This window comes from Castor canadensis, chromosome X (assembly GCF_047511655.1).
Source record: "Castor canadensis chromosome X, mCasCan1.hap1v2, whole genome shotgun sequence".
Taxonomy (NCBI): domain Eukaryota; kingdom Metazoa; phylum Chordata; class Mammalia; order Rodentia; family Castoridae; genus Castor; species Castor canadensis.
In genome coordinates this window covers 30,402,692-30,418,515 of record NC_133405.1, presented here as the reverse complement: position 1 = coordinate 30,418,515, position 15,824 = coordinate 30,402,692, and the positions used below count along the sequence as shown (strand labels likewise).

The 15,824-nt window shown below is 35.4% G+C and overlaps 1 protein-coding gene across 11 annotated transcripts in view; it reads right to left on the bottom strand.

Annotated features, from left to right (window-relative positions):
• LOC109686404 (teneurin-1) overlaps positions 1-15,824 on the bottom strand; it is an 835,907-nt gene that overhangs the window by 157,210 nt on the left and 662,873 nt on the right. For all 11 annotated transcript variants that reach the window (XM_074064014.1, XM_074064010.1, XM_074064012.1 and 8 more), the window contains one exon: positions 1,068-1,187. In XM_074064014.1, coding sequence (XP_073920115.1) covers positions 1,068-1,187 — 120 coding nt within the window. The remainder of the gene's footprint in view (positions 1-1,067; positions 1,188-15,824) is intronic.

Below are 15,824 nucleotides of genomic sequence, written 5' to 3'. Positions count from 1 at the left end.
TTTTTGCAGTATTGGGACTTAAACTCAGGGCCTTCACCTTGAGCCACTTCACCAGCCCTATTTTTGTGATGGGTTTTTTTGAGATAGGGCCTTCAGAACCATTTGCCCCTGCTTGCTTCAAACTGCTATCCTCCTGATCTCTGCCTTTGAGTAGCTAAGATTACAGGCATGAGCCACTAGCGCCTGGCAGTTACTCAAATATTCTGAACAAATGTACATATAAATGACAGCAGCAAAAATGCTTCCCAAGTATCAGAAAACATCGAGAAGCCCTTAGAAGTCTGGTGGTAAGTGCTTAAGGTTAAATTACTACAGTTACATGGGTTAGCCATCTTTGTCAGTCAACTTCAATACTAAGGAAATAGGTAACTTAGGGAGGATACATTTTTGTGTGTGCATGCATATGTGTGTGTGTGTGTGTGTGTGTCGCTGGGGGGTCAACCCAGAGCCTTAAGTATGGTAGGCAAGTGCTCTACCACTGAGATACATCCTCAGACTAAAGAAACTGAGTATATTTCTTTTCTTTCTTTCTCCTTCTTAATTTATTTTTGTCTGGGAATGGGACCTATGGCCATGCTTATGCTAGGTAAGCATGCTACTACTGAGCTACTTCCCCAGCCCTTGAGAAGACACATTATTTTTTTTTAAAAAACATTCTTAATTAGTGTGACTGAATTTTGACCTTTTAGAGAAAAAATCCTTTTGAACATGTTCATTTCTGAAATATTTTGGACCTGTTGTGGAATAACAGCCTGTGTTCCATAGTAAATTATCTGCATCATATTACTGAGCTTTCAAGTTGGATTTATAAAATAGATGAAAGACACAAAACTTTACATATGGCTAGGGTTTCAAGAAAAGTTGAAAATAATGGTGAACTATTAGAAGAGAGATTTTGTTTGACTTAGATGGGAAGTAAAATAAATAAATATCACCATTGACTTTTCTAGATAGAACTGGGACAAAATGGGCCTACTCTATCACTGTATCATCTTGAGCCCTGGTTTTATTCAAAGCTAGAAATCAGTACTTGGCTCTTACAAGGATCAGAAGCAGTATTGACATACCTTCCATCTTGGCGGCTGATGGTAAATCCATAATCACTGTGGTGCAAGAAACTGACATTCACGCCCACAAGAGGAGTTCCATCCATGGCTACCACTTGGCCTCGAATCACACAGGCACGTCTGCAATAAGATCAAAGAGAAATAAAAATAATGTTGAAAGTATAATCTAAATGTTGAGTTATAGAAAATTTGAAAAACAGTGAGGTATAATGAAGAAAACAATATTTTCACCAACCAGTAATAAGTCCTAATAACATTCTGGGAGAAGATATTTTTATCCGTCAAAGTTGGGATCATTTTAGGAAAAATTATGAATTCTGGTATTTTTAAGTTAACATATTATCAACACCTTGAATTGTTTAACCCACCCCTTATTTTAGGATATTTATTTGTTCCTTGTGGTTTTCTGCATTGAATTTCTTATTTTCTTGGGAGAGAGTCCTAGTTGGAAGGATACTTTTCTCTCATCAAAATAATTACATTAGTTAATACAGAGATACATTGTCATTATGACTAAGATCCCTGTTGAACACCTCATTTTTACTTTTTTTTCCTGGTCTCACCAGAGGAGATCAGGAGTATCAATTTGTTGTGTGCATTTTCTATGCATTAACATGCATAGGTATGAACACTTTGAAGGCTCTTGATATACATTGCCAAATTGCTTTCTCTGAAAAACCAAGAAACTACCAAACAAACTTAGTTGGGTGAATTTTAAGTTGAAATGTGCAAAGCAGCATGATCCTTGACTATGGTATCCTAATTTTCTTGCCTAATTTATATAAAATATTTTAGCACATTTCCGCTTTAAACAAATGAGTCTCATCTTTGCCAAAGAATGGGACTCCATTCTTCCTAGATGTGGAATTCCATTAAACTAGCCCCTAAGTAAGGTTGTCTCATTACTTTCATCTCTAACTTGGTTGACATGCTGTAACAAATTCTAGGAGCCTGGCAGTTAAGAATTTTGCCTTGGGACAAATTCCAAGCAAAAAATTTTCACCAGTCTACCAATATCTGTGGGGGAGTTTTTTCACCCAAGTCCATCCAATCTTAGTCTTGGTAGCTTTGAGCTCTTGGCCATGAATTTTATAGCTAAAGCTGGCAGGGTCAAGGAAGGCTGAACAAGGTCAATGATTTTTTTCCCTAGGGCATAAATGCCATTTTTTGACCAAATGGAATTTAGGGTATCCTTGGCAGCTCAATCTTGAAGTAAATGGGGCTATGTTATTTGGGCCAACATGGCTATTCTGAGTAACTCTATTAATTTCACCATGGGATTATATATATATATTATATTATATATTCTTCTTACAGAATCAGCAACAAAAATGATAAAGGAAAATACCTCAAAATAAGCAAAAGATAGTTACCAAAGTTTCTTTTGTATGTTTTATCCAATAAACCCCATTACTAAGTTCTATTTCAATCAGAGGAATTGGTTTTAAATTATACTAATAGGGTTTATCCTAAGGCCTTTCCCTAACACAAATTATAAGCCATTAAGTATTACACAAAGGTAAACTAATACAATTGTTATTAATATTTGTGTGTATTCTGAGCTCTCAGATGAATACTCCTAGTCTGTGACATAGAGCAGAGGATTTCCCAATCTCTATATCATTTTGAAATCCCATGTGTTCTAATACAGAAGACATTTGAAGTCATTCAGTTCTGGATTTTGAACTAATCTTAACAAATCTGATTTCAGGTTCTAAAGTCAATGTAAGAAGAAATGAAAGTAAAGAACATTTCTTTCTACAGTAACATTTTAGAGGTCTTAACAAAGCAATATTTGAAGAGATGGGTAGAGATTAAATGGAAACAAACTATGAAAAACTCCTACAATCTACTTCCAGATTGGATCCAAGGGGCTGAGAAGAGACTGTGCTGGTAGGGTCAAATCATTTTAGAAATTAAACACTATTTTCTGAGCCCTAATGCTGTTGCTTATGTTGGGAGTATGTTGAGGGGCTAATTATAAATTTGCCAAGTCTTACCTGTCAACAAGGTGGCCTTTGCGACAATAATGCCTTCCTAGTGCTTGCTGATTCCCTATTGGCAAGACAATTCTACACTCACCCATTTTATTTGTTCACATTAATCCGGACATTGTGTCTTTCCACAGCTGTTCTAGGCTCAATTATTTTCATTTTTATTTGTCAAGCTTAGTTGGCATTATTGTCTCATATTTTATGACAAAACACAGATCTGTCTCATCTTTGTGCTGTACTTTTATTTTCTCTATGGCTTATATTTATGAAGGATCCAGTCTGGTGAGTGAAAGGCTCATAAAAGTCATCATTATTCTTTGTATTTCCCTTGTATTCCTCTCTTCCTTCACTCTGTATCTCATTCTGAGTAGACTTGTCTTTCGACTCTTCTGCTCCTTAATATTCCTCATATTTTATGTTGCACACAGATTTGTCTGATAACAACTCATCAAAGTCATCATTATTCAAGACATTGTCTACCTATTCTTTTTCTCATTCATTTCACTCTTCATCATTCATAAATAATGTGCACAGACTTGTCTTTCAACTCCCCTACTTTTTTATTTCTCATATTTTATGACCCACACCAATTTACAACATAAGATAAAGCCCCATAAAAGTTATTATTCTACATGTATCAGTATTGAACTGTTTTTGTAGTGTATTAGACTTTAAATGTTCTAAGATCCCCTGTATCTTGCTGCATTTTCTCTCATTAGTTACACATCCCATATCATCCATTTTTCCCAAGAATAACTTAGTTCTTTTTATGCCTGGATTACTAGTACTTACCAAGTACTTACTATAGTCTTTGACCAATATCAGTCATCCTGTGTCAGTATAAATTGTCTACATTTTGGTATTAAAGTATGCTTCTTAATTTGCAGTAATCTTGACTGATACTGCATGCAGAAATATACTTCTCAGGCAAACTCTCCATTTCGAAAAGAAAGCTCTTTTGTCTACTCCCTCCCCCAGGCCACCCCAGATTCAAATATTCCTTAGGGACCATTTCTATATGTCATTGGCAAGTATGGTGTATCATGCCACTTTGTTCAGTTCAGCTGCCATTTTGAACTCAATTTGCCTTCTAATTCTAGATGGTAGCCTGGTATTTGCCTTGTCTTTCATGATTCACACAGCTACTAAAATCTAATTTCTCCTTCATTTATATAACCTGTTTTGATAATCCTGTTCAGATCAAAGGGAGCCTGTATAATTCATCTTTTTATAAAGCTAGACCCTAGGTGAGTGCTCAGGTATATATGGCAGGGGTCTATCTTCAGTAGTACCTCAATCCTACTTTCTGTGCTTTTCTTCATCCTCATTGTGGTGTTTCCCCATTTATATCTCAGAGTCCCCACTGTCCTCAAATTAGATTTTAATTGAGCAGACCTCTTTGGCCTGTCCTTGGCCTACTTTGGAGAAGCATCTTGAGCTGTTAAATTCTTACCACATTAAAACTTCCTTCAACCTGAGTTGAGTCCTTCAAGGACCCATCTTTTGTTTTGAAAACTTTTCAATCAAATAATACAGATAAATACAAAATCTTTCAAGCCATATGACAAGAAACTACTTTCTGGTTTATCATGAATATGGTCCTTCACCAGCAAGTCTGTGTCTAGTATAATCCTTGTGTGTGTGTGTGTGTGTGTGTGTGTGTGTATTCTCAAGGGCAGGCATTGCATCTTTCCATCTTTGCCTGGGGATGTCCTTTGATTCACAGGTATGGATAGGATGCTTTGCTTCCTTGAACCTTTCAAAGCAGTGAACTTATTCCTGCTGTTGTTGGCTAGAGCAAGATAACTTGAACTTAGATGGGCATGGCCAATGTGACTTTAAAAACATGTATGGGGAAGATTATCCCTCACAATTGTCTCTTTTCATATTCCTTGGAGACTACTGGCTGCTGCCAAGCTGTCTACCTGCTGTCACTATGATAAAGAAGGAAGCCCAAAGGAATTGCTTCTTTAACTAAATGTTGAATCCTCCAAGTGTTGGGAGCTTGGTCAGAACAACAGGGCATCTTGGCAAATGCAAGCAAGAATACACTTTACTGAGAGTCTTATTTAACAACAAGCTGCTTGTTAGACAGCTCTGATGCAAAAGGTCTAATTCATTTTGTATTTACTATTTTCATGCCAGAGTCAAATTATTGCTAGCTTTCAATCAACTCTTGGTTCCATTCTCCTCTTCCCTTAGTTGCTGTCTTTTTTCTTCTGTGTCAAATTTCCTATATTCATTCAATACCTCAGGCAATAACATTAACTTCAAGCACAAGAGTTGGTGAAAAACAAGGATGAAAACTAAATTGCTGAATGAAGATGTAATTTACTGCATTGTATTTCTGATTAAAATCTTTCCCAAGGAAAATGAGGCTCAGGGCTAAAGAAGTTATAGCTATTTGTTGCTAACAGGAGCAAAACCAAGCTCTGAAGGGTAACATGCAAAATTAAGGACCTAGCCAGCAGGGCATATAGCAGCAGGTGGGCAAGTTAGGTTGTTTTCTCCTAACCTGCTGACAGGTTTTCTCCTAACCTGCTGACAGGTTTTCTCCTTTCCACAAGCTGACAGTCTGGTCAACAGACAGTATTGAGAAGGCATAGGCATAGGAGAGACTACAAGAATCCTCTGTTCACTAGGGTTTGAATCTTGCCCTGTAAGTTCCTTCATGAATTATCAGTTGGTTTACATCTTCAAGGGACATAAACTTACTGTACATGAGGCATGTTCTGAGGGTTCCCCTGACATCTTTTCCATTGGCTTATCATACTCTAAATCTCACAGCTAGAGATTGTGCCAATTGGGGTAAAACATTGCTGCTTCTGGGACCCTTGTTATTCAAATATCTCTGAGTGGTTGGAACAAAGGGTATCTGATGTTTCTGTTATCCATCACCATCATGCTGTGAATAAAAGTGTCTTTAGAGAACAATTTTGGGACTGTGGTATTGGTCTTAACTCCTTTCTGGTAATCTTTCTCTCCAATAGGCCAGTGGTTTTCAAACTTGATTGTGCATCACAATTTCCTAGAAGAATCATTAGAATGTCGATTGAACTTGTCCAATGTCCAAGTTCATTCAGAATTTCTGATCCAGTCAGTTTGGTATAGGGCCTGAGAATTTGCATTTCTAATAAGTTCCCAGTTACTGCTGGTCTAAAGACCAACCTTTGAGAATTGTTGCCTTAGTAAAAGAAAGATCATTGCACAATAAGCCAATAACGGTGTATGAACTCCTGAGGAGAGAGGCAGAAAGTGTAAACCACATAAAGGTAGGCAAATCAATAACTACTTCACAGTCTTACCGTTACAAAATCTGTAACATGAATTTTATCTTTTCCATATAAACTTCTGAAAAAATGTTTGCAGGAACCATTGTTTGGGGAATCATATTGAAACTATCATGACAAACTAGTGGGTGAAAAGTGCCAGCTTGGCAAGCATGCCCTGAGTTCAAATTCTACTCCTACCAAAACAAACTATTGGGCGAACTATAAAATGCACTGTGGGGTCCCTTCAAATCCAGGAGTCATAAAATAGAAATATATTTTGACCCAATTTATCTGTCCTAAATAAATTTCCATTTCTCTCTCACTCCTATTATTCCCATTATACAATGCTTGTATCCATGTTATTGCACTTGCCATAGCCTATTTTAGATGACAGTTAAAGATCTGTCTGTCTGATTTTATTAGAAAGTCACTCCAGGACAACGACTGTGTAGTTTTCATGTGCCTGGAGTATACAGAATGTGCCCAAGAAAGAATAATAGAATTCAACTTAAATATTTTTACATAAAATTGTAATGTACTTGTACTCTATCCTGACAGCATTTCTTCAAGTATCTACTTTGAGGTTCTTGTGTGACAAGATGCCTTACAGTTCATTTATTTGACGCCAACATTCTGTATGGTGCATTATGACATTCTCATCATGATAGCTTTGTTTGATAATTGAGTATTTCAGGGAATTAAATAGTATCTAGTAATCAAGAATAATGAATGAATAGTCCTCTTGAAATGCTTTAATTTTATGCACTCTAACCTCATTATTCCTTTATATATTATATAATATAGTCATATCATATAATTACAATTTGGCATCTCATAATTTAAATACATCTGAAGTTTCTAATACCTAGATTATGGAGGTTTTTCATAGAACACATGCTGTTTTCAATATATGTTATCTAAGCTGGTACAGCACCATGAATTTTGTTAATGGTATAGCATAAACCCATTTTCTTGTTCAAAAAATGTGAACACAGTGAATGTTCATATGTAAATCCAATAAAATCTCATTAGTTTTTACTTAAATACAGCAGGCTGATTTAATCCTACTCTGTTAGCTCAAATAAATGACACCTATCAAGTGGGCAACATTAAAAGCAGCTAGGACTCTGGGAAAGGTGGTGCTACTGAAAATGCAGATAGCTTTTTAAGGAGAATTATTTTCTTCATGGCTAGTGATGTTTCCAGTAAAACAAAATGGGGGCACTCACCTCGAGGTAGAGTGGCTATTTTCCTATCTGCCCTGGTAATTGCTTGTCAAAAGTAGGCTTGCTTTGGATGACTGAGATCCCAAAATGGGAAATGGATCAAGTGTTTTGAAGCAGTAAGAAAACTGACGACACAGTCACACATTTTCAGGACTGCATAAGTGCCAGTTTGCTTCATTTAGACACACGATTATTTTTGTCCAGAATTTGAATCCTGAAATATTTGGCTTGTAAGCCCTTACAACTCTTGAATAGGCTGAAGGTTTTTTTTTCTTTTTAAAATTTGTTTGTATTTTGCTTGTTTTACACATTACTTAAATGGTTTACCTTTGTTATCAGCCTTATGAGGTTTTGTTAACCTTATTAACCTCTCCTGTCACTTCTCTGTGGATTTGCCCTTCAAATAATGGACAGTCCTTCTTGTTGGCTATCTGTTGGGCATGGATTACTCTTTCTTCTACAAAGGAAATCTGGCCTACCTGTAGCCACCACTGTATTATAGCTCTGGCTTGCCTGTAATCACCACTATGACTTTTCCTAAGAACAAGAATTACTGTTGGCTTCTTTTGCTCTTTATGTAAAGTAGAAATAATAGTTTTTTTCCTGTCCTTTCCTTTATAACCTCACAAAAATTTCATAACAACTTAATTACCCAGTAAAATGGCCACCTTTTGAACTGGACCTTTCAAATATGTACCCTGATAATTACTAAATATATGTTTTGTATAAATAAATCATTAAGCACTTATGATGAGCTAAGTACTATGCCAGACACTTTCTCACTTCATTTCGTTTTATATCCATACAACCCTGAGTAGGTGCAACTATTAGAGCTGTTTTTAAAATGAAGAAACCAGGCTTAGTATTTGTTGCCCTTAACGCAGAGAAACTAAAGCAGATACCTTAAAGCAACTGAGGCCAATAGGAAAAGGATACCAGGAACTAGAGAAAAGGTAGATCAAAAAGAATTAACCTAGAAGGTAACACCCACGCACAGGAAATCAATGTGAGTCAATGCCCTGTATAGCTATCCTTATCTCAACCAGCAAAACCCCTTGTTCCTTCCTATTATTGCTTATACTCTCTCTACAACAAAAGGGCAAAATAGTTTCTGCTGGGTATTGAGGGGGGGAGCGGGAGGGGGTGGAGTGGGTGGTAAGGGAGGGGGTGGGGGCAGGGGGGAGAAATAAACCAAGCCTTGTATGCACATATGAATAATAAAAGAAGAAAAAACTTGCTCAAGACAACAGAGCTAGTAAGTAGTAGAGTGGTGTTGATCTCTTGACCTGAATTCTGAGGAGCCTGAGCTGTATCACAGATCTTTCTGAGCTGAGGTGTAAGTAATGCAGCTAGAAATGAAAGTGCTCTCCTACAAAGATGGTGCTATCCATAGGAAATCATTACCTGTACACATTAATCAACTACTGAGCACTTTCTGTGTGCAGGGCATGTAGTGGAGATTAGCTGCAGAATGTTCATTCTTTTGCCCCAAATTTGCATTACTCTGTTTTTCTTCCCTAGGGACAAAATGTGCTGATTAAACCAGCTAGACAGGAACAGAAAGCACATGGTATGGCTGAGAGGTAGGGGTTAAGCCTTTTGACTTTTGATCTTAATTGAATAGAAAGTAGAATTGATAAAATATTAGAAAATACCTACTTATGCTAAGTACCACATAGTTACTGGTATTACTAATTACAAGTAAGCAAGTCAGAGCATCTAAGTTTTAAAATACTAATAATCCATTGAATAACCTTTTAAAGATTTATATTCTGATTTATTTTCATTCTTTGCCTAAGAGCATTTAAAAAAAAGTGGAAGTCACACATTCATTCTTGTTGGTACCTTTAAGTGTTGACTGCTGATTACAGAAGCTAATCAGCACTATAAATCTGGGATCCTTCAGCACTTTGTAATTTTTTAAATGTGTCTTGAACATGTGTTTCCTGAATTTTAACATGAGACCAAATAGCTGTCTGAAAATCAGAAGATGCTGCCTTCACACCTATAACACCTTTCATAAAAATGAGATGAAAGTGCTTTATCAGCAACTATCGACAACCTTACTTCCCACTTAGGACAACAACTGCAGAGGCAATAAACAAATGAGGCTGCTCAGGAAAATTAAGATGGAAATACAGACAAAATCACAAGGAATCATGGCCAAGCACTAGTTTCCTCAAATGTGGGCAGGGCATGTTTAGTAACTCGTTTTAAGAAGAAAGGTGAACAGTATGCAGATTTGAGGAAATTGGTGATCTATGAAGAGGTTCCCCAGTCTTTAGTCTATTCAATTTATTCAACAATTGTTGCTTTTGGTGTTTCTCAACCATGATTTGTATGCCTGATATAATGTTTGTCTTGTTCCTAGATTGAAAATACATGAAAATAGCCTATTAGCAAACTGATTTAGAGTTCTTTAACAAATAGATTTGTGAAAAATTAAAACAGTGCATACGGATTTACATTTGTTCCTAAGATAAATTACAAGTGATTATGTTATGGACCTTCTAGGGGTTGCTTGTAGATACAGAAAACTATGAATTTGTTAATTGTGTGACTGCCTGAATGCTGTAATAACATTGTGTTTCTTTTTCTTTCTTTTCTGGTACTGGGGATTGAACCCAGGGCCTCCCATTTGCTAGGCAATACCACTTGAGCCATGCTCCAAGCCTTTTTGATTTTATTTTGTTTTTGAGGCAGTATTTCACTAGCTTTGTCCAAGATGGATTTGAACTTCAGATCCTTCTGCCTCCACCCCAGCATTTCCCTTATCTCTTCATTTTAAAATTTCAAATTAGTGTTTGCTAAATATTGGATTTTCTCTAGGTTCAATTAATTTATGAAGATCTGCTATTTTTCTCTTTTATAACTAAGTGCCCTAGGGTTGCTGCTGATTTTTCTTTCTAAAGCCTATTCAATTTGTCTGAGGTATTCATGCTCTCTCAATGTACTCGTGTATGGCAGGCACCCCAACCATTTATCAGTGAAAGCTAATATGTAATTTGTAGGTAGTAATTCCTTGAGAAACTTTTGTTTTACCTTCCCATTGTACATAATGTCACAAAATTTTAATTCAACAGGCCTCTAAAAGTTAATGACAGGCTCAGCTTCTGTGAAAATCTATTGCATAAGTGTTCAGTTGGCAAGAAATATTCATGCCCAATCATGTAGCATAGAGATAAATGTTATTAGTGTTCTTTTAGTGTTACCTGCTAGAGAAGCTTTACCAGACTACCCTGCCTAAAATTGTCATTCTCTGTCCCTAACCCTTCTTTATCTCACTTGGTAGTACTCAATACTTTCCTCACATTTACCTTTTTCATTATTGTCTGTGTTCCTTGCCACACTGAAGAGATGTTGTCTCTTCTAGCCCTAACCATAAATTGCTACTATTACAGAATGGAGAAATGAACCAAGTAAATGTAGCAATGATTATACATCTCAAAGAGAATTGATTATCAGTTTTCCCTAGCTTGGATTATCTTGAAAGAAATTATAGGATCTATTATTATGAAATGATTCTAAAGTAGAGTTAATGGGTTTAAAAATTGTGATGAATAGGAATTTTTAAATGATTATTTCTTCTTTGAATTTATTTGTTTAGCACAAACAATTTAAATTGCAGAAAAATTATTTGTAGCCCTAAATACCAAAGGATGAAACTTTTTGCATATGTTTTAAGCTGCTTTCTATCTAAATAAGCTTTGTATTTTTCTTGCAAACCATCAAAAGTCTTTAGTGTGTGTCAATTTTAGCAGCTCTTTGTATTCATCTGAATCAATTAATTCCATTTCTGGGTTACTGCTGAAAACTTCCAGGTTAGTCTCATTTCTGTAATTGCTTAATGACTTTGTCTTATCTTCTAGAATAACTCTTGTTTTACATCAATTTACGTAACATGGTTGCCTCATCATATCCGTTGAATTTGAGATCCCAAGTTGATGAACTCTAAGCTCCCTTAGAAACCTGTTGGTCCATGACCTAGTGAATGTACTGAAATTTCTAATCATTTAAATTATTTATGACTTGATATTTTTCTTATTTTTTATTTTTAACTGGTACTTAGTATTTGTACATACTTATGGGATTCAGCATGACAAGTTGATACACACAATATATAATGATTAAATCTTGATATTTAACTACTTCTGGTAAACTCTCTAAGGAGACTGTTTCTTTTGTTTTGCTCCATTTACACAATTCTTGGTGAAGAGTAGTTTCTCAAGAAGTATTCATTGAATGAATGAGTTCATACTCTCATCAATCTTTTGAAAAATAAGTCAGTATCAAAATATTAGTCATTAGTTTTGAAGTCTGTGCTTGCTGGCATCAGTTTTAAAAAATGTTTTCTGTGAACTTGTCTAAGAATATACCATTCAAATATTCATGAGAAGTAATCTTTTAGAAGAGTGAGTCTCTGGATATTAAAAGCTAATTTTCTTCAATTTTTCAAACTTGGAAAACAAGAAGGAAGAATTAAAGAAAGTGGATGAGTCAACTAAATCTTTGCAATACAGTGTGGAGCAAGAAAAGAAGAAAGAGATGGAATTTAAAAAGGTAAATGATAGGATTTTAATATTTCAACTTATTGAACCATTTGATAATTGATTAAACTGTAAATTTACTAATGCATAAATACAAATTTGTTATATATTTTTTAAAAGTTGTATGTTTTCTCATATGTGGACTATAAACCCAATACAAATACAACAAATATTATGAAAAATAGGTTACGCTAAGGGGAGGTCACATACAAGAGAGGGAGGGTAAAAGAAGGAAGTTAAGAATGTGAATATGGTTGATGTACTCTCTATACAAGAATGAATATAGAATTTTTAAACCTGTTGAAATCACCATAAGAAGGGGAGTAATGTAGAGAGAAGAAAAATAGAGGTGTAATAGGGTTGTAATACATATGTACATGGAAATGTCACAAGGAAACTCCCTGTGTTGCTATTTTAAACAAAAACATTTTTTTTCTTTTACAAAATTGGAGTATAGGAAGGCCGAACAGGTCTTGTCTGGGGTGGTGGTAGTAGTAGGAGGGGAGAAGGTGGGGAAAGGGTGTGGGAGGATGCATGTAGTGCAAATACTTTGTACCCATGTATGCAAATGGAAAAATGAGACATGTTGAAATTATTCCAGGAATGGGGGAGGGGGAGAGTGATGGAGGGGGTGAATTCAACTATGGTATATTTGATATATTACAAGAACTTTTGTAAATGCCACAATGCACCCCACCCAGTACAATAAAAAAGAATATTATATTGCCTTAAGAATGGCAGAGAACTCTGATAATCTCTATCATCTACTTCTGAGGACATATAAAGTCATCATTTACTCTGGAAATACTAAAATTTTAATAAAATATAAACTTAAAACAGTAATTATCTGTGAAGTATGGTTCTTCATTTTGTTCCTTGTTTTATTTTATTTTTAATTAAAATATAATAACTAAATTTATGGAGCATAATTTGATACAACATACCATTTAATATATGTACACATTGTATGATGATCAAATAAGGGACATTAGCATATTCATCACCTCAAACATTTATTATTTACTTGTAGTGAAACATACAAAATTATCTCTTCTATTTTATAATATACAAGTATGGTTATCCTAAAGTTTCAGTCTTTATTCAAGATTGGGAGCTTTTGTAGCAATGACCATCTATTTGAAACCTTCCTTTACCCTCAGTCTTGGGTCAATAACTAGTTTGCCATCCACAGTATTTCTAATGCTATACATTCGCAGCTCAACCAAGTACAGAAAAGTATGTTTTATCAAACAAATTATGATAAGTAATTATGACTATTGCCTAGTATCTTGACTAATCAGGAGGAAGAATCAAGAATTTATTACCGAATGGAGTGTAGTAAAAGTGGAAGACAGCTTGTGTAAGAAAATAATTTGCCAAAAAGTCTGTGCTTGAGGCAGTTGTAGGACCTCAATTTGTTTTGAGATACTGCTCTGGTTTTATAGTGAGACACAATAATGATGCATATCAAAGAGAGCCAGTTAACAGCAGTCTTCTTGATGTTGCCCCTTATTTTCTAATTCCTCCTTTTGGTACTAAATTTTGATTATTTAGTCCATTGAAGGCAGAGAGAAGTATTGATGCTTATACAGAGTTATAAATGATGTCAATTATTGGCAAGCTGTGACAGTGGTGGAAGGTCTTATAAGTTAAAAATGAGTAATTACTTTGGTATTGTTATATAATCACTTTATCTTTTATGAATTTTGTTCCTGTCCTATTTGGAGAACTTTAATCTTAACATTTGACTAGTTCTAAATTTGGGAACTGGCTAACTTTATGTCCTCATATCATCTAGATGTTCTAGATAACCCAGATGAGTTTTTCATTAGCAAAATGTGATAAAAGAATTTATACTTCAAAATCACAGCAACTAAGTCACTTATTTGTTTCATCCTTCATTTTTTTACCTGCTCTATGCCAGGTACTGGGTTAAGATCTGTGTGTATAGTAGTATAATAAACTAAAGTTGGTAAAAATTATTTGATACTTCTGTCATCAAGTGGTATAATCCATGTCCTTACTCTTGAATCTGAGCAAGTTCTTTGAGTGAATTGACCAATAGTATATGACACAAATGATACGGTGACAATTTTTAGGCCCAATAATTAAGAGACTGGCATTTTCTGTTTCTTAGAACACTCACTCTTTGCTGAGCCACCATGTAAGAGCTATCACAAATCCAAGGCTAGCTACCATGTCAGAAGGAAGCCCAAGTAGCCAATAGAAGTATTGTATGTGGAGAAAAAGATTCCTAGCTTTTGTCCAGCTGTTTCTGCCCCCAGCTATTTTACCCATCTCAGATGAGTGCTCAAACATTTTGGAGTAGAGATAAGTTGCCTTGGATATCCCTGTCTGAATTTCTGATCCACAGAACCATGAGATACAATAGTACTAGTAAATTATTTTAATCTACTATTTGAAATAGTTTGCCACACAACAAGAGATAGTCTTAACAATACGAGGACAAATCAGAACTGAGCCTTGTCTTTACAGAACCTACAACTGATCAATAAGAACAATTCAAAGTTAACAATGTACATCCCAGTGTGAACCAAGAAAGTGAAATGAAACAACTCCATAGAAAGCTGCAACTAAAAGAAACCTATTGTCTTGTTTAACCATTCTAGAACTTTTCAACTAAGGGTAATTCCACCAGCAGTGGGCAGAAGAGGACATTACAATTACATTCAGCAGCAATGTAGGGAAATTTTAGATCTTTACACTGTTTTTAAAATTTACTCTAAGTGATACGCATAATAATCAAATGCCTTTCAAGTACATATTCCTCTCATAAAATGTGGATATTTCGTTACTGTGGTGGGATCTGGATTAACAGATATCATATTTGATGATATATAAGACACTCTAAGTTAAGATCTCCTTACTGCAAGGGGTCTTAATTAGTCTAAGGTGTGAGGCAGAGTGTATTTCGACTTTTTCATGAGTAATACATGAGTACTCAGTGAACTAACTGTGTAACTATTGTTCCATCAATGTGAATTCTATTTCACTTTTAGTCATCTTTTCTCACTTCTGAAACCAACATAACAAAGGTTCAAAACTAACTAAAATGACAACAGAAATGTAAAATCTCTTAGGGAGGGATGTTAGAACACACACACACACACACACACACACACACACTTGTGTTCTTCCCAAGAAAAGCTATAGAAATTGTGTAGACCAAAGGTTACTCAAATGCCAGCAGGACTATACATGACATTAGAAGTGAGACAAGTGAGCCAGGTGTAAGGGAAACAGTGAATAGTGAGCTAGAGTGACATGACATGGCCCTTAGCTCTAGACCACCTATGTTATTTCCATGGGCCCAGGGTTGCCAAGATTTGTGAATTTTCTAGAAAAGGAAGATATTCCAATTTTTGTTAGATTTCCTAATCCCTAAATGTCAGGTCAAGCAAAATATAAATGTGGGTTGATTTTAAGCAACCTATGATACAGACACTTGACATGGATTGACGTGGGGACCAGTCTCTCATGGTTACAAAATAGACAAATGAGCTTGGTCAGACCTGGTTGTCAGTGATTACACTAACCCTGGTAGGATTTTGTTTTTTAAATGCACTTCTCCATTAGTGATGGTGAGTGAAATTTTGGCTTTGCAAATTACTGCTATCATTTAGTTTAATGTACTCTTGGTTTTACATATTTATAAAAACCTTCTACATTATTAATAGTGATTAAATGCTTAGACACT